Source organism: Psittacula echo (assembly GCF_963264785.1).
Source record: "Psittacula echo genome assembly, chromosome: 7".
NCBI lineage: Eukaryota > Metazoa > Chordata > Aves > Psittaciformes > Psittacidae > Psittacula > Psittacula echo.
Genome location: NC_137740.1, coordinates 63,163,661 through 63,182,580, shown reverse-complemented (window position 1 = coordinate 63,182,580; position 18,920 = coordinate 63,163,661). Strand labels below are relative to the sequence as shown.

At 41.3% G+C, this 18,920-nt stretch overlaps 1 protein-coding gene across 1 annotated transcript in view; it reads right to left on the bottom strand.

Moving 5' to 3' along the window:
• SLC44A3 (solute carrier family 44 member 3) overlaps positions 1-11,907 on the bottom strand; it is a gene marked incomplete at both ends in the record, with an annotated part of 34,339 nt that extends 22,432 nt beyond the window's left edge. Inside the window, 9 exons of the mRNA XM_080624057.1 lie at positions 3,088-3,274; positions 3,555-3,679; positions 4,302-4,391; positions 4,954-5,123; positions 6,506-6,599; positions 7,979-8,115; positions 8,702-8,844; positions 11,344-11,451; positions 11,572-11,907. Coding sequence (XP_080480183.1) covers positions 3,088-3,274; positions 3,555-3,679; positions 4,302-4,391; positions 4,954-5,123; positions 6,506-6,599; positions 7,979-8,115; positions 8,702-8,844; positions 11,344-11,451; positions 11,572-11,907 — 1,390 coding nt within the window. The remainder of the gene's footprint in view (positions 1-3,087; positions 3,275-3,554; positions 3,680-4,301; positions 4,392-4,953; positions 5,124-6,505; positions 6,600-7,978; positions 8,116-8,701; positions 8,845-11,343; positions 11,452-11,571) is intronic.
• Positions 11,908-18,920: the final 7,013 nt, after the last annotated feature.

The following is an 18,920-nucleotide window of genomic DNA, read 5'->3' as shown; positions in this document are numbered from 1 at the left end:
TGAATTGCCAAGGTACTTAAGCAGGTGCCTACCTTAAAATGCGTAAGTAGTCCCACTGATTCTAATAGGATTATCCACGTGTTTCAACTCAATCACGTGTGTAAGTACCTTTCCAAGTGTTAGCTATAGTTTTCTATAGGTCCCATTAAGTCTTCTCTCAGAGTGACACTAACTTTTGGAGGGGATGTAAATAAGGTGCTTGTGTGGTCACATAAAGATCGGGGGCACCACAGCTGAAGCAAGGATCATGTGCTCCAGAGCTGTAAGATTCAGAGATGCTATAAATGTTATCTAAATACGGAAGATTCAAGGCAAACATTAAGAACAGGTGCAGCACAGCAGCAAGCTAAAAACACAAAGCTGTTCTTTTCTATTAAGCATACAGTACTATATGTCATTTTTATAGGATGTGTTAAGTACAAGTCATCCTAGAACAGCCAAACAACCCCCAAAGAGCTACCTTACTGTGAGCTGCTTTAATATGCAGTGTTTTAGAGGGCTCATATTTGGGTCTAGAATTTGAAATACAATCTAAAGGAATATTCCCAATCCCAAATTTAGTCTACCATTCCCTTGCCCAGGTTTGAACTACAAAACAAATCCAAGGTAGAGTATGAGACTGGAATTCCAAACAACTATCATACTTTTTGCCTACACCCACCTCCTGTGTCACCCCGACAAACCTCCTCAAGCTGAGGGTTGGATAAAACGATCCTACTCCCCCTGCTACCTCCGCAGATCATTACTAGGCTAAAATTGCCTTTGTTGTTACTGTGGAATCAGAGCTCCTGTAAACAACTGAGCCGATTGAGAAGAGGCTCTCCCGCACTGCAGTATCGGCATCTAGCGGGCACTGAGGCTGCTGCAGGTCATTTACATGTTATTTACATAAACACCTCAGCCCCTGCACTTTGCTAAGAACCCAATTTACATCCGGTGAGCAACAACAGCCACCATTTACCATTGCCTGCTTAACAAAAACAACAGATACAAATGCAAATGGTACAATCAATAGAATCGCATTTCAACTAGAACAATAATCGGGTACGTGGAGTGGTGTTTTTCCACCTGCATCATGCTTAGGTTAAAATTGGTAACTTAGAAGTGGTTTAGATTATTTACTGTGCAGCATGATTACGCTTCTTCTGCACTGTTTGTCTCACTTGCTAGAAACATCAGCATTCCTATTAGACTAGGAAAAAGACCAAAAATCAAATACCTGTGAGTCAGGAGACGTGTGCTGCACTACGAATGTCACAGCAGGTCATAAACTGTTTGAATGCTACTCTCCAAGCAGGCAGAGAAAGAAAGGAAAAAGAAAAGTTGAATGGAAACATCTAGCAGGAAACAAAGACTACATCCAGGGAAAGAAAAATGGCACAACATGGAAAAAGCATAAAGAGCTTCTCAAGAGCAGTTTTCATTGGGTTGTATTTCCCTGTGAATACATGTGGAATTTGCTTTCAGATATAATGGGCAAGTCACTACTTTCCTGCAAAGTCTGTAAAAGCATCCAGGAAATAACCTGACTAGTTCCCCATCCTGTACTTACCATCAAGCTGTTTCTGTCACATGAGCTAAAATATTTCTAGTCTTCTAATGACTGCTGCATTTCCAAAAGCTTTTAAATTCAACAGACACAGCTGGCATTTTCCAAATTTAGATTTAACAAGTGCAAGCTTCCCATCCTTATCTGTGCATATTAAAAGTACCAGTGAATCTTCCTGTGGGTAATGGGCCACCTCGGCTGAATATCAAGAACAGAATACTTCCTCTAATAGTTATATTTAATGATATATTTAGCAAATCTGGGTGTTATAATTAATTTTATTTACCTGCTCCCAGATTTACTAGAGTTAATGTTTATCTTAAATTGCATCTGATTCAAGCAGATGCATGAAATGAGCAGCTGGTTGATAGCTCAGGAGATGCTCCTTTCTCTAAAGGACTGGTGCGAACCAGTGACAAGGTACCCCACGAGGCCAGCATGAAAATCACTGCAGCCTGGCTGATGTGCCCATCAACGGGATGAAGGTTTTGCAGGAAAGCTAACAACCACACAAAGCTGTAGCTAGCACATAATGCTGCCTCTGCAAAAGGGAAAATCAACTCAAAGGAGTGTGGAGAAGGAATATCCAGGACGCCTAAAGTAAAGAGAATCTGACTGGCCATTTAATCAGCCAGGAACAAGTCACAGAAAGACTGCAGGTTGGACATTTGCCCTTGCTAGGTCTGACCCTTTTGCACAAGAAGCAGGTTATCAGCCAGACAAGTGCTTCAAGCAGCCATTTCTGACAGACATGAGCTGCTGGGGGAAAGGCCCTTGAAAACCTGCATAACTCTCCAATGAAAGCTGGACAGAAATAGATCCTAGCCTAGCCTAAGCAACAGCTGAATGATTTGCAATGCCAGCACAGCCTCAGGCAGAGAGACTACCATGTTATAAGTGAAGTGAGTCTTCTACAGATCCAGAATTAATGGGATGAGACTGAGACGGAAGCAGTTGTGATGGAAGAGGAGTGAGGTACCTGACCCATGGAGGTGAGGAATGCTGCCAGTTTTGCCAAATGGGCTTAGTTACAGAAAGGCTGAAATTTAAAATGAAGTAAAAAACCAAAACAAACAGAGCTTCTTTGCTTGATGTTGCATGGAAGAACTTCCACTTCTCTCTGATGGTGTGATGCTGGGCCAAGAGACAGCATCCAACTTACCCTGGTTCCATCAGTGACAGATCTTATACTGGTATGTCCCTCAGTAACATCACTTCTATACTCAAAATCTGTTCTGGCAGATCTTTCATATCAATGGGCTATTTATACAGAGCAGCTTCCCTACAACTGCAAGAAGCTCTGGATTAATCCAAATACTGCTGTACCAGTCTAAATGGTAATAGCAGTTGTCACTAAACTACACAGCAGAAACAAAGTTCTGTCTCCATGACGGAACAAAACAAACAAAAGAAGAAGAGTAACAGAGCTGTGTAACAATGCCAACTCTCATTTCGCGCACTAACACCAGGAGGCCCCATATTTAAGAAGTATATTAAGAAAGAGCATTCATCCAAAATCATGGAAAGCACGTACTTACCTGCAGTTCCCAGGCTGAGTAGTACAGCAACCCAAAATACCCAGAACACAACAAGAATCAGAAAGGTCCAGAACGGTTGGAACAGCAGGAAGGGAATTCTGCCAATGATTTTACCAACAATTCGAAAGAGTTGCACAGTGAACTGAAGCCTCTTTCTTAGTACAAGTATAAGAGAAAGCAAAACAACCTGTTACAGGAAACAAACAGACAAATTGTTGGGATTCTTGTAATCCTACACCACTGTTAGAAGTGCTTGTAAAGGTCTGAAGCCTGGCAGAGCCCTGTTCTGAGACACAAATTTCACAATGAAGGCATAAAAGTATTTAAATGAGCGTAAGCAGATCTTATAACTGATTTTCATTTCCAAATCTGAAGGAACAAGGAATTATTTTTACTGCTGCAGAAGCACTGTAGTTGAGGCTTTCAAGTTGAAGCCTCTGCCCCGATCAAGGTAAAACGCTACTTACGGTAACTATTGTTGAGAAGATAGCATATCCAAGTAGAAACTTTACATTTTCCTTTTCTGTTTTCAGTTCAGTGCTGGGATCGTTCCTGTAGTCATAATAGAGCCACCAGAGAACACCTGAGACAACTGAGCAAACAAGAGCAGCGTAAAGGCGGGCCGCACGCCCCAGGCTGAGCACACTGCTGTTGGCAGGCTGATGTCTGCCTGGCCTCCCTTCAAGAGCCTCCTGCCCTTCCACCTCACTCAAGCTCAGCTCAGGAATACTGCCACCTAGCAGAGAGGCACAGTATCAATCATCACAGAGAAAATGCACGTAACGGTCTGCTAGCCTGGGGTAAAACCGCAGCAGAATGTTTGGTTTTCTTGCAGTTATTCTGAAGTTCAGGCATGTCATTTCATTGAGGAGATGCAAAACTAACTTCCATGGAATGGCATTCGTATAGTTCTCCCTTTCTAAAGCAGGCGATGTAAGACTTCACTGAACTTCTGTGAAACAGGAACTGCATTCATCTGCCAGAAGAAATGTACCCAGGCACCATCATCATCCCAACACTCAGCAGCTGGAACAGCACAGCCAGACCTTGGCACCAAAGGCGAGCAGGGCTCTGCTTGGAAACAGCTGTGCTAAGCTTAAGTTTACTGAGGATGCCATGGAGACAGAGGATAGCTGTTTGCTTGGCTGCTTCTCCTTCAGTTTAGTGAGATGATCCATTTAACTAAGCATATGCTAAAAGATAAAGATACTTACAGAACATCCCAAATATGACCAGTGCAATCAAAGTATGAATCAGAACTGTTCGAATGAATCTGAAGGCTAAAACCAGGATTAAAGAGAAGGCTGAAAAACACACAAAGTGAGTTTATTACAAGCGTTCCAATGCATTTAACCTAACTCTTTTACTTTAAACATACATTTAAGGTTCTTGCAGAATTTGGGCTTTTCTTTTTAAACAAGGGCCTCAGAAGCAACAGCATTTAATAAAGCTGGCAACCTTTTTATTTTAACATTTAAAACACACAGGTTCCTGTAGCTTATTAATAGTGAACTTAGACCTGATATGTTTCACCTTTGGAATTATTAGCTTTTCGATAATATTTTGTATGAGGCTGAAGTTAAAATTTTCATGCTAATGCCACTTTTTTGTCAACAATTTCTTACAGTCCGCTGAAATGAAGTACATTATCATATCAAGGAACACAGAATGATATTTCATAGAGCTGGATTTCATCAGTCTATCAAATGCCCCCTGATAAAACACAACCACACCTTAAGAAAAACAACTCTGCCCAGAAAATATGAAAAAGATCACCTTGAAATTAAACATGTAGAGTTAACAGAAACATTTGAAACCTCACACTTCAATTGAATATCGTTAGTCGTTTCTTATTTATAAGCTTACCTAGTGCAAGGACACTCAGTCCTATCACAGTATCTCTTCCTGCCAAGATTCCACTCAGAATTCGGTGAAAAGCATCCATTTCATTAACCATGCTTATTAAGACAGATGCATATTTGGAATAGCATTCTGGATTTTGTGGAACACAACGATTAAATAATGGAAAAGATTTGCTGGAAGGTTAAAAACAAAGATGGTAAAAAAATATTAATCACTGGACAAACAGTTTCAAATGCACAGGGATCCATTCCACCATTCTCTTTCAAGCCCTCTGCAGTACCCTACCAGCATCCTCAACACAGTTTAGCAGTTGTACAGCTGTACAGCAGTTGGCCAGTGTGATCTGTAACCTGGCAGACCTTGCACAGAGAGTCTGACACAAGCAGGCACTGGGCATTGGTCTGTTCCACAGGGTGGTTTAATGTTTCATCTACAAAATAAACTCCTAGCAGCAGCATGCCTGTATCAGTGTACCAGAACATTCATTCAAGAACAGCCTGGGGGGAAAAATAAACTACTATCTCAATGCTCATCAGCATGTAGCTCCTATGCCGATTCTAGTTGGCTTCACCTGCTTTGCTCCCGTGTATTTATGTAAAACTTAAAACTCATGCTAACATAGCTGTAAGCTATGTTGTTGTAGATAATTCTAAACCACAAACGCTCTGCATTGTTTTTCTGATATGTAAGCATTCTAAAAGCAACATCAAACCAGTATTTGTAAGGTACAATTACCACCACCAAATAGTTACATACGGAATTCTTTGGCACTGCCAGCCAGGCTTCTTGAATATATTTTTTATCCCACTTTGGCAATGCTGCACTACAACAGAGACATATTCATACCTAAAAAGGAGAGGTTTATCTATCAACACTTAAGAACCTCTCTGACTAGCTTTGCTTGTAGTAAGAAATAGTACTATACTAATACATATATAGTATATTACAGTTCATATATTACTTACAAGTAATGGTACTAATAGTACTCCTGCTCTCTTCATCTATTTTTCCCTGTTTTCTCTTGTTCAGAGCACATGACTTAGCTCTGCAAACATGAAGATTCCAGTTCTTTGCTGTATTTCCATGACATAGTGGAATTTAAAACCATGGGTTTAAGGATTTTGACTCACAAATGCCAAATGTTAAAGACAGTGCCATCCACAGACCTGTGCTTCAAGCCAGCTGGCTATGAAGTGATCCTGATGGAAATTTCTGGGTTCAGGATAATAAACAAGGCCCAAGACCACAGCTCTTCTTCCTTGGCATTGAGGGAGAGAGCCAAAGTCTGTGCAAGTCACTCCTTGTATGGAGTGCTTTTCTCCTGATTTGGAGAGGAAAACTAAAGGGTAGAGGAATGGGGGAATGCAGTCTTTGTTCATTCTGTGGGATGTTCACAGGCACACACAAGAACGCATAAGGATGCATGTACAAAAATAAATAAAGCAAAACCATTCTGACTGTACAATATTAAGTCAGATACAAAATGTGAGGAAGCAACAATCCTTAAGAAGCTGTTTGAACTCCAGGGTGTTGGAAAGTACCCAGTAATTCTCACCTCGGTGGAACTGGCAGTGTGGGACACAGCTCAGCTGCCTTTGGATTTAGTGTGTAACTGGAAATGTTCAGGTTGTAAACGCAAAGATGAGAACCTAGGAAGGGGGGAAAGGCAGAAAGGTAACTTAATATGTTAAAGCTTTAGAGAAAAACACACTATCCATTAAACATTATCCATTTCTGCTTTAATCCCTTAGCAGGCCATATTCATCCCTGATATTCCAGTGGGCGTATCAAGAAAAAATTAGTGAAATAGGTAAATCTTAAGCAACCTCTGAGGAACCTTTCACCTTCTAGACTTCACTTTAGTTACCATTTAGGGGTCTCCCATACATAAACAGGCACACTGTTTATTCCACAGTGTGATACTTCAGCTCTAAGCTCTTACTCACTAAGATAACAGAAAAACCTAAAATGAAGGAAACTACAATAGAACCAGACCCCTCACAGTTTAGAACAGAATATATATCTATCCAGAAACTTAACATTTTCTGGGCTGTAAGCAAAATATTATCAGGTACATTGCTAATAATACTCTGCTCCGTTATATAATGCTTCTGGGAAAGAAAGGCTGGATACATTCAAGCCATTCACAATGCAATACTTCCCTCTCCCTCCAGATAAATGTGCAAGCAGTTTAAGTGTGGAGATGGAATTTCATGCAATTTTATTCAGTTACACTGAAAATAGTTATAGAATATCACAGTTGTATAAGCTTTCTGTACGTACCAGATGATGGCAAACTATCCCAAAATGAAATGAAAACAAATGTTGTCAGTTTAAGTAGCAATCCTTGCCAAACATAATAACAAAGCAAAAGAAGAGTGGAAATCTGACCATCAATAAAAATAGCCACTCACATTTATATGGTCTGTAGGTTATGCATACCCTATGGAATAAGGATTAGGCTCCCAATTTAAACCCAATAGCTACAGTTATTCATTGTAGCTAAATGAATGTTATTTCATTTACACATTGGACATGAATGAGCTCGAGCTGCCTATTCTGCACAATAGCTACTTCTGACATCCTATCCATCTTGCAGACTTTGGGATCTGATGTTTAAAGGGATAAAACCACTTATGTATCTCTGGAATTAATATTTCCACCGCAGTTTGAGCTACATTTAAAAGAACCAATTAGAGAAGTTTCTCAAATAGCTCTGTTCACCTCCCGGTGCCCCCATCAGACCAGACCAGTTCATTCTTAGCAGCCAGTTATCTGCTGCATAATCTCAGCATTGTGCAGGAATTAATCAACAACTGTATGTGAATGACAGAGCTGTACCATTTCTAGAAACGACGGCTTTGAAATAAAGGAGAAACAAGACATTTTGTTTCCTGTTGCCATGGTCTGCTCAGGAAATCAACAGCAAGAAGTTACTCCCTAGCGTAGCAAACATAAGAATAGCAAAGTGAAAGCTGCTCAGCTGTTCTACAGATACACTAAGATATTCATAAACCCTGTTGCACACCATTATTCCTTGCAAAACTCTGGAGGTCTTCCAAAGAGTTGAGTTGCTCTTGTGGACAACTAGACACGCACAAGGAAAGTGAACTGATTTTGAGGTTTTGCATTTCCAGGCTGCATGAATTCAGAAAGAACACATACCTAGAAAGAAAAAAAGATCCTCTTTTCAAAAAAAAAAAAAAAAAGAAAAAAAAAAGCTTTCTGGTTTTTATAGGTTTAAATTCTGAGCCTTCTTTCCATCTTTTTAAAGCACTACAGAGGAAATGAAACTCCTTTTCCACATATAATGGAAGTCAGAAGTTAAGAAGCAATTTGAGAACATGCTACACTTTTATGCTTCATTTTACCTTCTTGAATGGGATCAGAAACTGGCAAGGTGTGTACCATTCTACAAGTACTAGTTCATGGGAGTTGACAGAATGAGTGGGAACTTCAACATGCAACTTTCTGAAGTACAAAGATTTGCCATATAGAATGACTGCTGGTTTGGCTCAAGTCCTATTTAAGATTCAGTGTAAAAAGAAGGCAGTGTAAAGCATAACAATGTAGCACATTTTAACCTTTCAGTTTCACTCACCATTTTGTAGCATTTTCACATTTTTTTCCTTTATATATCAGCATGTGTATATATACATATACACATATATGTATATGATTGACATCTAGATGTACATCGTACGAAGTTCTCAAACATTTGATTTCTTTAGATATTATATGGTCTACTTACTTTTTATTAGTCATGTCCCATCCAGAAAGGGGTGCCCCTTTTACAGGAGTGTTCTTCCTACCACATACATTCCCAAAACTGTCATATCCAAGCACAAGTCTTTCTGCAGCACCAGCCATCACAGCATAGCCAGTTATAAACATCTGTTAAAATATGTTTTAATTAGGTGAAATCACGCTCCAACAGCTCCTCCATAAATGCTCCTTTTAACATATGCATTTGGATCTTGTAGATGCAAGCAGTCAAATCTACAATTCACCCCTCTGCACAAGGCTGAAGCAAGTCAGATGGACAAGTTTAGCCCTATCACCTCTTTACAGTTCTCCTTCATCTATTTTTGAAGGTATGTAAGTTAAGAAGAATATCACAGGAGAAGAAAAATAGGAGGTTCTGATTAAAAATTATAGGAAAGCAGTAGTAAAATGCCAAACGCTGCCTCTACCCATCTAGGCCAGGTCATTCAACTGGTAATTTTTCACACGTGCTCACTGCTACTCATTGTTCAGGTGCCCTTCAAGACACACCTGGGCGATATATCCACTGAAATGAGCCCTTGCAGCTGCTGGTGTGTTTAATCAGAAGTATATTTTAAACACATGAAGTATAATTAAAATGCAGGTTACCTGAAATTTCAGGAATATTCCTTCTTTAACACATGTGAAGAACATGGAGAGAGCCACACTGTGCGCTCAGGTGACACTCCACTGATCTTTCAGATGCTGTGCTCTCAGATCAAAGCCCCAATGGATCAGCTCCCTTTATATCCCAAGGGCAGCTAAGCACGTCTCCTGGCCAAGCAGCAGCGATCATTGGTCAATATAAGACACCTTGCCTAGGAATGCAGCTTAGACCCTGCTCACATGCCCCCTGAGGGTGAGAATGCCCCTTTTAAAGAACCCTTCCAAGTGCCAAGAAGCAGTAATTCTTCTGGGAAGCTGGTGAAGGCCTCAGCACAACTGTATCCAAGGGGTTATTTACAGCACTCCAGCTCTTAAAGAACACAGTGATTCAATTGTCTCCTCTGTCCCATGGGGTGTAAACCACATTTCACACACACCAAGGACAATACACTAAGCTCTATGACTACAGGCCAAGTGCTGGCAGCAGACTGTCTTCTCAGTCCCACATTAACGACTACTGCTTTGCATGGGCCTTGCTGAATAACAGCTGTGCTGGAGACAGAGTGCACATACCAGATCCAGCGCAACTGCTTTCTTAGTTAAGGTTGGGAGCCTTTATTTGTTATTCTGCTTTCAACTTTCATAACTAAAGATGGGACCTGGGCAAAAACTGACTCTCATACACAAACGTGTAAGTACCTGCTTCCTTAGTCCCCACTGTAGTCTCATTTTCACTTATATATTTGCAGTCTAACTAGTCAAATACTACTTGTTTTTAAATGATGAGCGCATGTTAACACTGTCTCAATATGGAGAACTTTGCAGAAACTCCACAAGGGAAGCAGAACATTACTTGTGGGTGTGATCTTTGTTACAATAACAAGGTATTTTCAGATCCAGTTTATTTGCCAAGCAAATATTTGTTAATAATTAAATTGTTCTCAGAAGAAAAAGGAGAAATGAGCTGGCATTGGAACTCAACCTGAAATAGGCTTTCAGGACAATTCTGTCATCTAAAGATAGCTGTTACAGGTCCATTGCCATCAGGATGGCAAATACTGTACACATATGAATTATGATTTTTAAATGGTAGAATGCTGGATACAAGCCATAAGGATTACGCAGAAGGCAGCTGTAGCTGTATGACTGCTGGAGGGGTGTGTCTATGTGCCAGTGCTTTGCATTCCCAGAGTTATTAATCTGGCTTAAAATTTTCCACTAGGTGAACAAATCAGTGTCACTAAAAATGTATTCATCTTTTAAAACCAGATCAAACAAAAGAAAACAAATACAGGTATTCAATAAGCCATTGCAAAGAAACTGAACAACAAGAACAGTGAAAGGAAACAAACAAAATCCTAAACCCTCACCACTTGACAGGTTTAAGTTTTGCCATTGTCTCCACTGATCAAAGCACTAAGCATAAGACAGCATGTTAAAAAAAACCCAACCCTCTTCACAACGTTCATCTTCTGCTTATGCAGCATTCCAAATGTGTATATGTTCTTCTGCATTAGCTTCCATTAAAAAAGAGTTATTATGATTTGAATTGAAAACTGATTACTAGTACATTCACAAGAATCCTGAGTAGCCTCAGACAAAGCATTCATACTTGAGGAAGACAAAAGCTCTTCCCAAAAGTTGCATGCTGTTCCAAGCACGGGACAGATAGTGACTTGATGTAATATCAGACACATGCTGCAAGATAACAGGGCTATAATGAATAAGTAGAAGTAACAGCCCTGTCAGATCCTGGACCAATTTACAGAACAGTGAATTCTAAATAACTCAGCACTGTGTGGACACTGGCACCCAAAACATATGGGCAGAACTTAAAAATGTGTGTAGCAGACCTTGCAATAAGGCACTGCACCACCACAGTAGTCAGCTGAATCTCAGTGCAGTCCGGGGACCCTAACACCTGTGCCCATGAGAATTTCAGTGTAGCTTTAGTACACCACTGTGCAGAACCCTATTAACTTCAGAGCTGATTTGCCTTCCAGAAAAAAAGAGCATGCTTACCAAACCAGCCCAGTAAAGAAAGAAGAGGAGCAACCACAGAGTGTCCGTACACTTTCTGTAAACCACTGGTCTCCATTCCCTCAGTTCAGAAACGCCATCTCCAGCATCCTAAAATGAAAGGCAGAAAAAAACAGAGAAACGAAGAAAACCCAAACTTCCTGTGAAGTTAAAGTCGAGTTTCAAACCGCTGAGATTTGTGATCGAGCCCCTAAAAGGCCGAGCACCGGCCAGACCTCTGCCGCCACAGTGGCGCAGCTCGCCCATAGCGACAAGCGCAGCAGCCCCGCACGGCCCGGCCAGGCCTGGCACCGCTGACTGCCCCGGCAGCTCTGCAGCGCGGCTCTCACCTGCTGCGGGTCCCCGAGCCGCTCCATGCTCCCGCCCCCGGGGCTGCGGGCGGGCCTGGGGCGCAGCGGGGCCACGCTCGTTAGGGCAGAGCACAGCGCCGGGCGGTGGCACGGCCGGCAGCTCCTCCTGCCAGCCCCGCTCCGCCTTGCATTGCCCTCCCCGGAGCTCAAGCGCCGGCGGCCGGCAGGGGCTCGGCGGCAGAGCGGGCGGAGCCATCCTGCCCTGCGCTTAATTCCCTCGATAGCCGCCTGGAGGGCTGCGGCTGGAGCAGGCAGCGCTCGGGGACAGCCGACGGGATGGGGCCCCGCAGCTCCCGGGGCACGACTGCCTGACGGTCAATGGGGGAAATGTCCCCTTTGAGAAGTAATACAACATCTGCAACTGCAATAAACTGAGTTAGACTGAAGCTGTTTTTCAAAGCTATTTAAGAACTGGTCCATCTTGTACAGGAAACAGAGCTTTAGGTTGGTTTTGCTTAGAAAAGAAAATCTATTGCAGTTCTCAAGTGAAAATGCAGAATGAATCTGTGCTGACAAACTAGCATAGATGGAAGTAAAGGGGTTGTATCAGAAACTGGGATTTAAAAAAGAAAGAGAATTAATCCCTTCTCCAGAGTATTCAAGGGTCCTTCTAAGCTAACTGGAAATAAAGATGCTCATTATTCATCAATTTGTGGCGAGTTTTCATAATGGGTGCGAAAACTGGAATAAAATTCAACAGATGTTGCAAAAGTAATTTTCTGTCTATAGATCCTAAAGAGAGAAAATAACTTTTCATTCCCTTTGTGCACATTCAAAACATGTGAAAAAAGGAACTTTCACATACAAATGCAGAACTCCATGTGAAACTTAATTTTTCTTCCCTAAGAGTTCAGTATTTTGATTATACTGGAAAAAAATAACCACAGTTATTAATAACTTCTAATAACTGACTAAGAAAAGTAATTCTAAAAGATCAGTGCCAACCATGAAGGCTGATACTAGGATTTGGTGGCTTGCTGTCATCACATGCTAATATGAGCTTTCACTGTTGATCTGGCCCTTTTTGAGCTACTCTATTTATTCTCCCTGTGTTACATTCTTATTGTGAATACAGGAAAACAGCAAATGGAACAAGTACTTTTAATAAAATCCAGATTCCAAGCAGCTGAAGTTCATGGAAAACCACTGGAATCAGCGGTAAGGCCTGCTTTTATCAAGCAGAATTCTTGTATTCCTTCAATTAGTCTAGGAAAAGCTATCGGATACTTAGAATCCCAGACTGGTTTGGGTTGGAAGGGACCTTAAAGCTCATCCAGCTCCAACCCCTGCCATGGGCAGGGACACCTCACACTAGAGCAGCTTGCTCCAAGCCCCTGTGTCCAACCTGGCCTTGAACACTGCCAGGGATGGGGCAGCCACAGCTTCTCTGGGCACCCTGTGCCAGCGCCTCAGCACCCTCACAGTAAAGAACTTCTTCCTTATACCTAACCTGAACTTCCCCTTTTAAGTTTGAACCCATCACCCCTTGTCCTATCACTACAGTCCCTTTGATCCCTCTCAGCATCCTTGGCAGCAATAAAATCAGGATTAGAATAGGGTTTTCTTAAATTGTAAATGAAATATTTTAATTGTAGTAGTCTTCTGAATTTCAAACATGATCAAATAAAACATTTATGTTGGTTAGTAACAGATCAGTAATTTTCTCATGTGTCACTAGGTGGTGTTCCGCTCCTTGCTTAGCTCCAACACAGCATTTCAGATTGGGGAGGAGAGGTTTACGCTAGGATTCTCAAATGGGAATTTTCATGTTACAGTTGAAGAAAATGCCAGGAAGCAAAGGTCAGCTCAGATAAGGGATTTAAACATCCACCTCCAAAATGCAATACCTAAACTTCTTGCTTGTTATTTGTCCAACCCTGCAAGTGCCAAAATGCCAAGATGGATTTTAAACTTTGTCTTACCACTTTGACAGGAAGAAGCTTGGCTCTGCAGCTCAGTAGTTGAAGCACTCAGTGGGGAGTAGGGAGCTTTAGAACTGCCATTTTGGAGGCTGACTCAGTTTAACCTGAAATAGAAATGAGATAAAAAAATAGTTTTAAAGAAAATGAGAGCACTAATGACTTGGTCAGAGAGGTGTACGCTGGCTTGTGCTCACTCTTCCTGGTAAGAAGCCCATCCTGGAGACTTTCATCTCTTGGTCTACATGCACAAGATGCTGAGTTTATATTATGCTTCATCAAAGTCCTGTATCCAACTACAGTCACTTTTCTGCAAGATTATCATGAGAAGGGTCCACATTCACTTATGAGCCTTCACTGCTCTTTCAAGTATGTCATGTTTCTTGTCAAGACAAAAGGAAATCTCTACAATCCTGGAGTACCCAGGAACTCGCAGTGATTTCATTGTGAGTTAAGACAGTAACAACACAACCTGCTTGGGCTGTTATGGTGGGGCAACCATAGGAAGGGAAATCGACACGTACATACTCAAGACTCCCTGTAGTTTGTAGGAGATTTTTTCAGACATGTTTATCAGCATCAGCAACAGAAATACTTCAGCAGTGAAAACTCAGGAGCATTTTCCTCTGGTTTTGATTCTTCGTTTTCCACAAAGTCACTCAGATTCTACAGAAGAAAGCCAGTCCTAAACAAAAGCTTCCTGACTCCAAGCTTCTGCTTTAATCAGGTTTTTTATTATTTCTTTTGAGTTGTTTGTGGTGTTTGTTCACAGAGAATGAATCCTGGTGCTGCCTGCACTTACAGCTCCGCTTTCTTACCAAGAAACTTCCCTGTTTAAAACTGGGATGTGAATGTGGTTTGGGAAAGGAAGGTCTTAAATGAGAACATGACAGTCCTTTGCTGGACTGTTAAGTGAGATGACTACCCTTATCTGTATCCCCTTCTGGGTCAGACAAGGAACAGAGGCCAATTACTTTAATAGCAGGACACACCAACTGAGAAAGTCAACCTAAAAGCAAACATTTTCTGTTCAGTTAGGGAAGGTACAGCTAAACATAATTGCCATTAATGAATCTGAAATGATCTCGCTTATGTAGAATAACTTAGCTAGTAGACAGTGTTCTCCATAGGAAGCTGTGTTACTTGGAATATCCTGAACTGAAACACTCAGGGACTGAACACAATGCCACCTATTATGTTCAAGCTGCTCGTCAGGTTTGCTAACAGTTTGCACTTCAAGACCTGGCGCTTATGTCTTTGCCTCACTTGAACCATTCAGTCTCAAATTTCTCCTGGCAGGTGTTGAAGATCTTGGGGCAATTTCAACATCAATTATTCAGCCATTTCTGGGAACGAAATCAGAGAAGCAGACATTGTGCTATCCCCCGTTAGCATAGCAGTAAAAAAATCCTTTTGCATGATTTGGATCAGAGATCCTGAAATGAATAGAAAGAAAGCCAAAAGGAGAAATGGCTGTTGCTGTTAAACAGCTTCTTGGAGTTGAGAAGGAATACCTTGGGGTTAATAAGTAAAGCAGGGCCAAGGAGCTCTCTGAGGAGGATTAGGGGATTCATAAAGGTCAGTATCAGGAAGTATCATTAAAGCACTTCACTTGATGCTGTACACAGTGGGCCACTATGCCTCTGGTGAGCCACAGTAACTTTGAGTGACTGAAAGCCAAGACTGGCTTAAAGAAGTCCTAAAGGAAACAGAACACTCTAACAGTAGGGAATAGAAGCCAGAGAATGGCAGAGGATTGGGCAAGGGACAGCATGAAGGACTGGAGGGCAGGACTTGATGTGAATGAGACTGAGAGCCAGGAGGAAGTGGCTGGAAAAGGGAGGTGAAGATTGAACAAAGAAGAAACCTGAGAGCTAATGAAGGTTAGGATTGGTACAGGAAGGTGTACAACTGGCCAGGGAAGAAGAGGGTAGATCAGAGAAGCATGAAAGGGGTGTGGGGGTTAAACAAGCAATTGCACAAATCCTGAAGGCACATAAAAGAGTAAGACTGTGCGGAATGAGCAAAGGAATCCAGGTCCGCTACCACTCCCTTTCACACCTGGAGTATCACCTTTCCTCTGCTGTGAGCAAACATCCACAGGGCTGACTTAAAAGTGCCCTGTCACATTCTGGCCTGACTAACAACTCAAATCACACTGCCAGGTTTACAATCAATCTGCTAGTGCTGTCAGTTATCCCACTGGATCAGCTGGCAGATATCTGTCCTATGTACCTAGGGAATCCAATCCTTTTCATGACTTGAGTTAGTGTCCACGTTAGCTTCTCTGTTTGCTCTTCTAGAAAATCCCAGTGATAATAAGTTTACAGCTGGAATATTAACTACTGTGATAGCCATTAGGATTACATGGTACTTTATATACCAACGCAGACAAGACACAGCACTAGAGCGTGGAATGTCAGAATTACAAGGCACTTACTCAGTGTTCCGACTGGTACATGGCATGGGTGGCATAAGATGAAAGCGCTTGAACTGGAACTACTTCTGTTGTTCAGGACTGTTAATGTCCCTCTTCAATCCAAAGAGAAGACGTGCCAGTGTGTTGATATAGAGAACAGAGGAGAAACTGTGGTGTTCTTCAAAACACCCCTCAAAAACCACCAGGGAAGGGAACTGATTGAATTTCAGAGAAAATGAAAAGTGAAAGATATGAATTTGTAGGGCTGGAGAAGGGTGGCTTGTTTGGTAAATTATGTAAATGGAAGGAAGGATGGAAGGCATTCTTGAGAAGCAAAGAAAGCAGAATAAGCCAAGATAAACCCAAATCAAAGAGGCATCTAGCAAAAGGCATCCAGCTGGACCACATGGAGTCTGTACAAGTATCTGCAACCTACCCAGCCAGGTCCAGTTCTGGATGAAAAGGAACTAAATGAAATTTAGTTTCAGGTCTAAATTAGTTAAACTAAAAGATTTTCATTGACTGGCTGGAGACTAGGGCCACGTAGTTTTTATTAACACTGAGATAAGCAACAGATTCATTATTCATTACAAGGGCTAGAAGGAAGCCTTTTGTGCCAGCACAAGATTCTTCATAGACAGTATAGTTCTTGTAAGGACAATTTCTATGAATGGCTTCAGCTACTGAACGTTTGCTAACGAAAAGCAACCAGACAGACTGCTTGGGCTGTAGGCTGGACATCGGGCTCTGTCAGAAGCACAGCATGGGCCCCAGGAGCTGCTGCTGCGCAGATTCCTCCACAGGATGTCACTCTCGGGCAGCTTTGTCTACAGCTGGAGGGTTACGAACTCCCCATGGCAAGCCCTTCTAGAGGACATCGTAGTGTTCACAGTGCCTTCCAAATGACTTACGAGCAGTGCTGGTGATGCCTTTAATTTTGGATTTTCTGAGCACTGCTTTTCACTGGTTCCTCTAGTGGGTACTGAAGACAAATTTCATGGATTCATGTGTCTATATGTTTATCGTACAGAGTACAGCAGCATATAGTTTCCTGTTTTTTCTTCTTACAAATAACAGTTTTTACATAGAGAAGGCATCAAACCAATCAAACCTAATGCTTCCAACCACACCAGAGACAGCCAGCAGAGAATCTACTCAAGTTATTAGGCTATTTGTAGACTTGATTGTATTCACTGCACACTGTGGCCTATTACATAAGAATAATCATTACTTTAGTTAGGAGTTCCAGGATAAGGCCCACATAAAGTTCCACAGAAATGCATGCTAAAAAGACTCAAAACCACGCATGCTGACTTTGTTGCTTGAAAAAGGAATACTGAACATCTTACTTCGGTCATCCTGCTCATAGCAGGAGGAAAGGTGACTCTGCTTAGTGCCAATAGGCTCCCCTGCCAAAGAATCAACAATCTGCTCCATAAACACTGATGTTTGAAACAGCACATTTCATAAATCAAGTAATGTTGAGTCAGATAACGGCCCATGAAATGTCTATTACTTATCTTTAGACTACCTTTGGTTTACCTTCATGTTTTTCCAGGCTTCTGGCAAATTACCTGCTCAATTCAAGTTTCATCTCACTTACTCATGAGCAGACCATCAGTGAGTGGAATGCAGCCGTGGAACCAGCAGTCAGGGTTACAGAATATACGATGACATGACTTACGTAAGCAGTTTATTCATCTTCATTAAAGTGATACTGAATCAGCCTCAAGGCCGCATGACAGGAACTCTCTCAGATGAGCAGTTCTAACTCACAGGACTTGTGCAGTCATCTTTATAGGCACAGCTATTTACAGGGTAAGAACCTACAGATGAAATATTTACTAAGAACAGCAGTCCAGTTCTGCAAACCATCATTAAATGTTGAATAGCTAGAGAAATAATTCAAACGCTATTAAGAATTCCTGGGATACTACATTATATGTTACAGTTTCAGAGGGAGGAACCCTCAAATCTAAAGTCTTTTCCATTACATATTAATTTTCCCCATTATCCAAAAAAGACATAGCTGATATATAATATGTAATAATAGTCTTTCTCATAAGGTGCACAAATGCACGAGGTTCAGCTGGTCAGAGCAGCTGCATTCTAGAAACAGAAGCCTCAGAGCTTCCCGTCATCTACCAGCCCTTCTGTGTTTCAGGGCTCCATCCATTTGCCTTCTGCTACTTCAGGTATCAAAATATAGTTTCATACAATTTTTAATCGCTTTGAGTCATTGTTTCTGTTGATCATTTAAAGTGAAAGAATAAACAGTTTTCCTATAATAGTAGTAAGATCAATATTCACTAATTTTGTAGGATTGTCTCCAAGGTTGTTTTTGTTCCATTTGGAAGTTTAGATTCAAGAATTGCATTCTTCTGAGTCTTCTTTTCAAGCAATAACACTGCTTCTGTAACAACAACTCATCACTCTGGTCATAATGCTTATTACAGAATCCTAATGCAGCTTATAAGCAACATTATTTTGTGGTGTTAGGTAAAGTGAGATACAGTATTACTTTTGTAGTAGACATTGAGACCCATACAAAGAGAAATGTAAATAAATATTTAGATATTGCTGCAGGATTGATTTAGTTTTATCTTTGCACATAAATCAAAGTGTGCTGCTCATCTGTTGTGATTAAACAACAGTACAACAGTATTCCTAGGCTATCACATTAAAGTAGTGGTATAGCTACTGCACTTTGGATTGCTTGAATATTGATAATATTCAAGCAATAAAAAAAGAGTTAATATTCTACCAGCTGTTCCTACAAGAGCAACATTTCCCCCACTAACTCTGTATCAGTATAGTGGAGTAAACTATTACGTAACATAAGATAAAAATCCTTACTTGACAGAAGGTAAA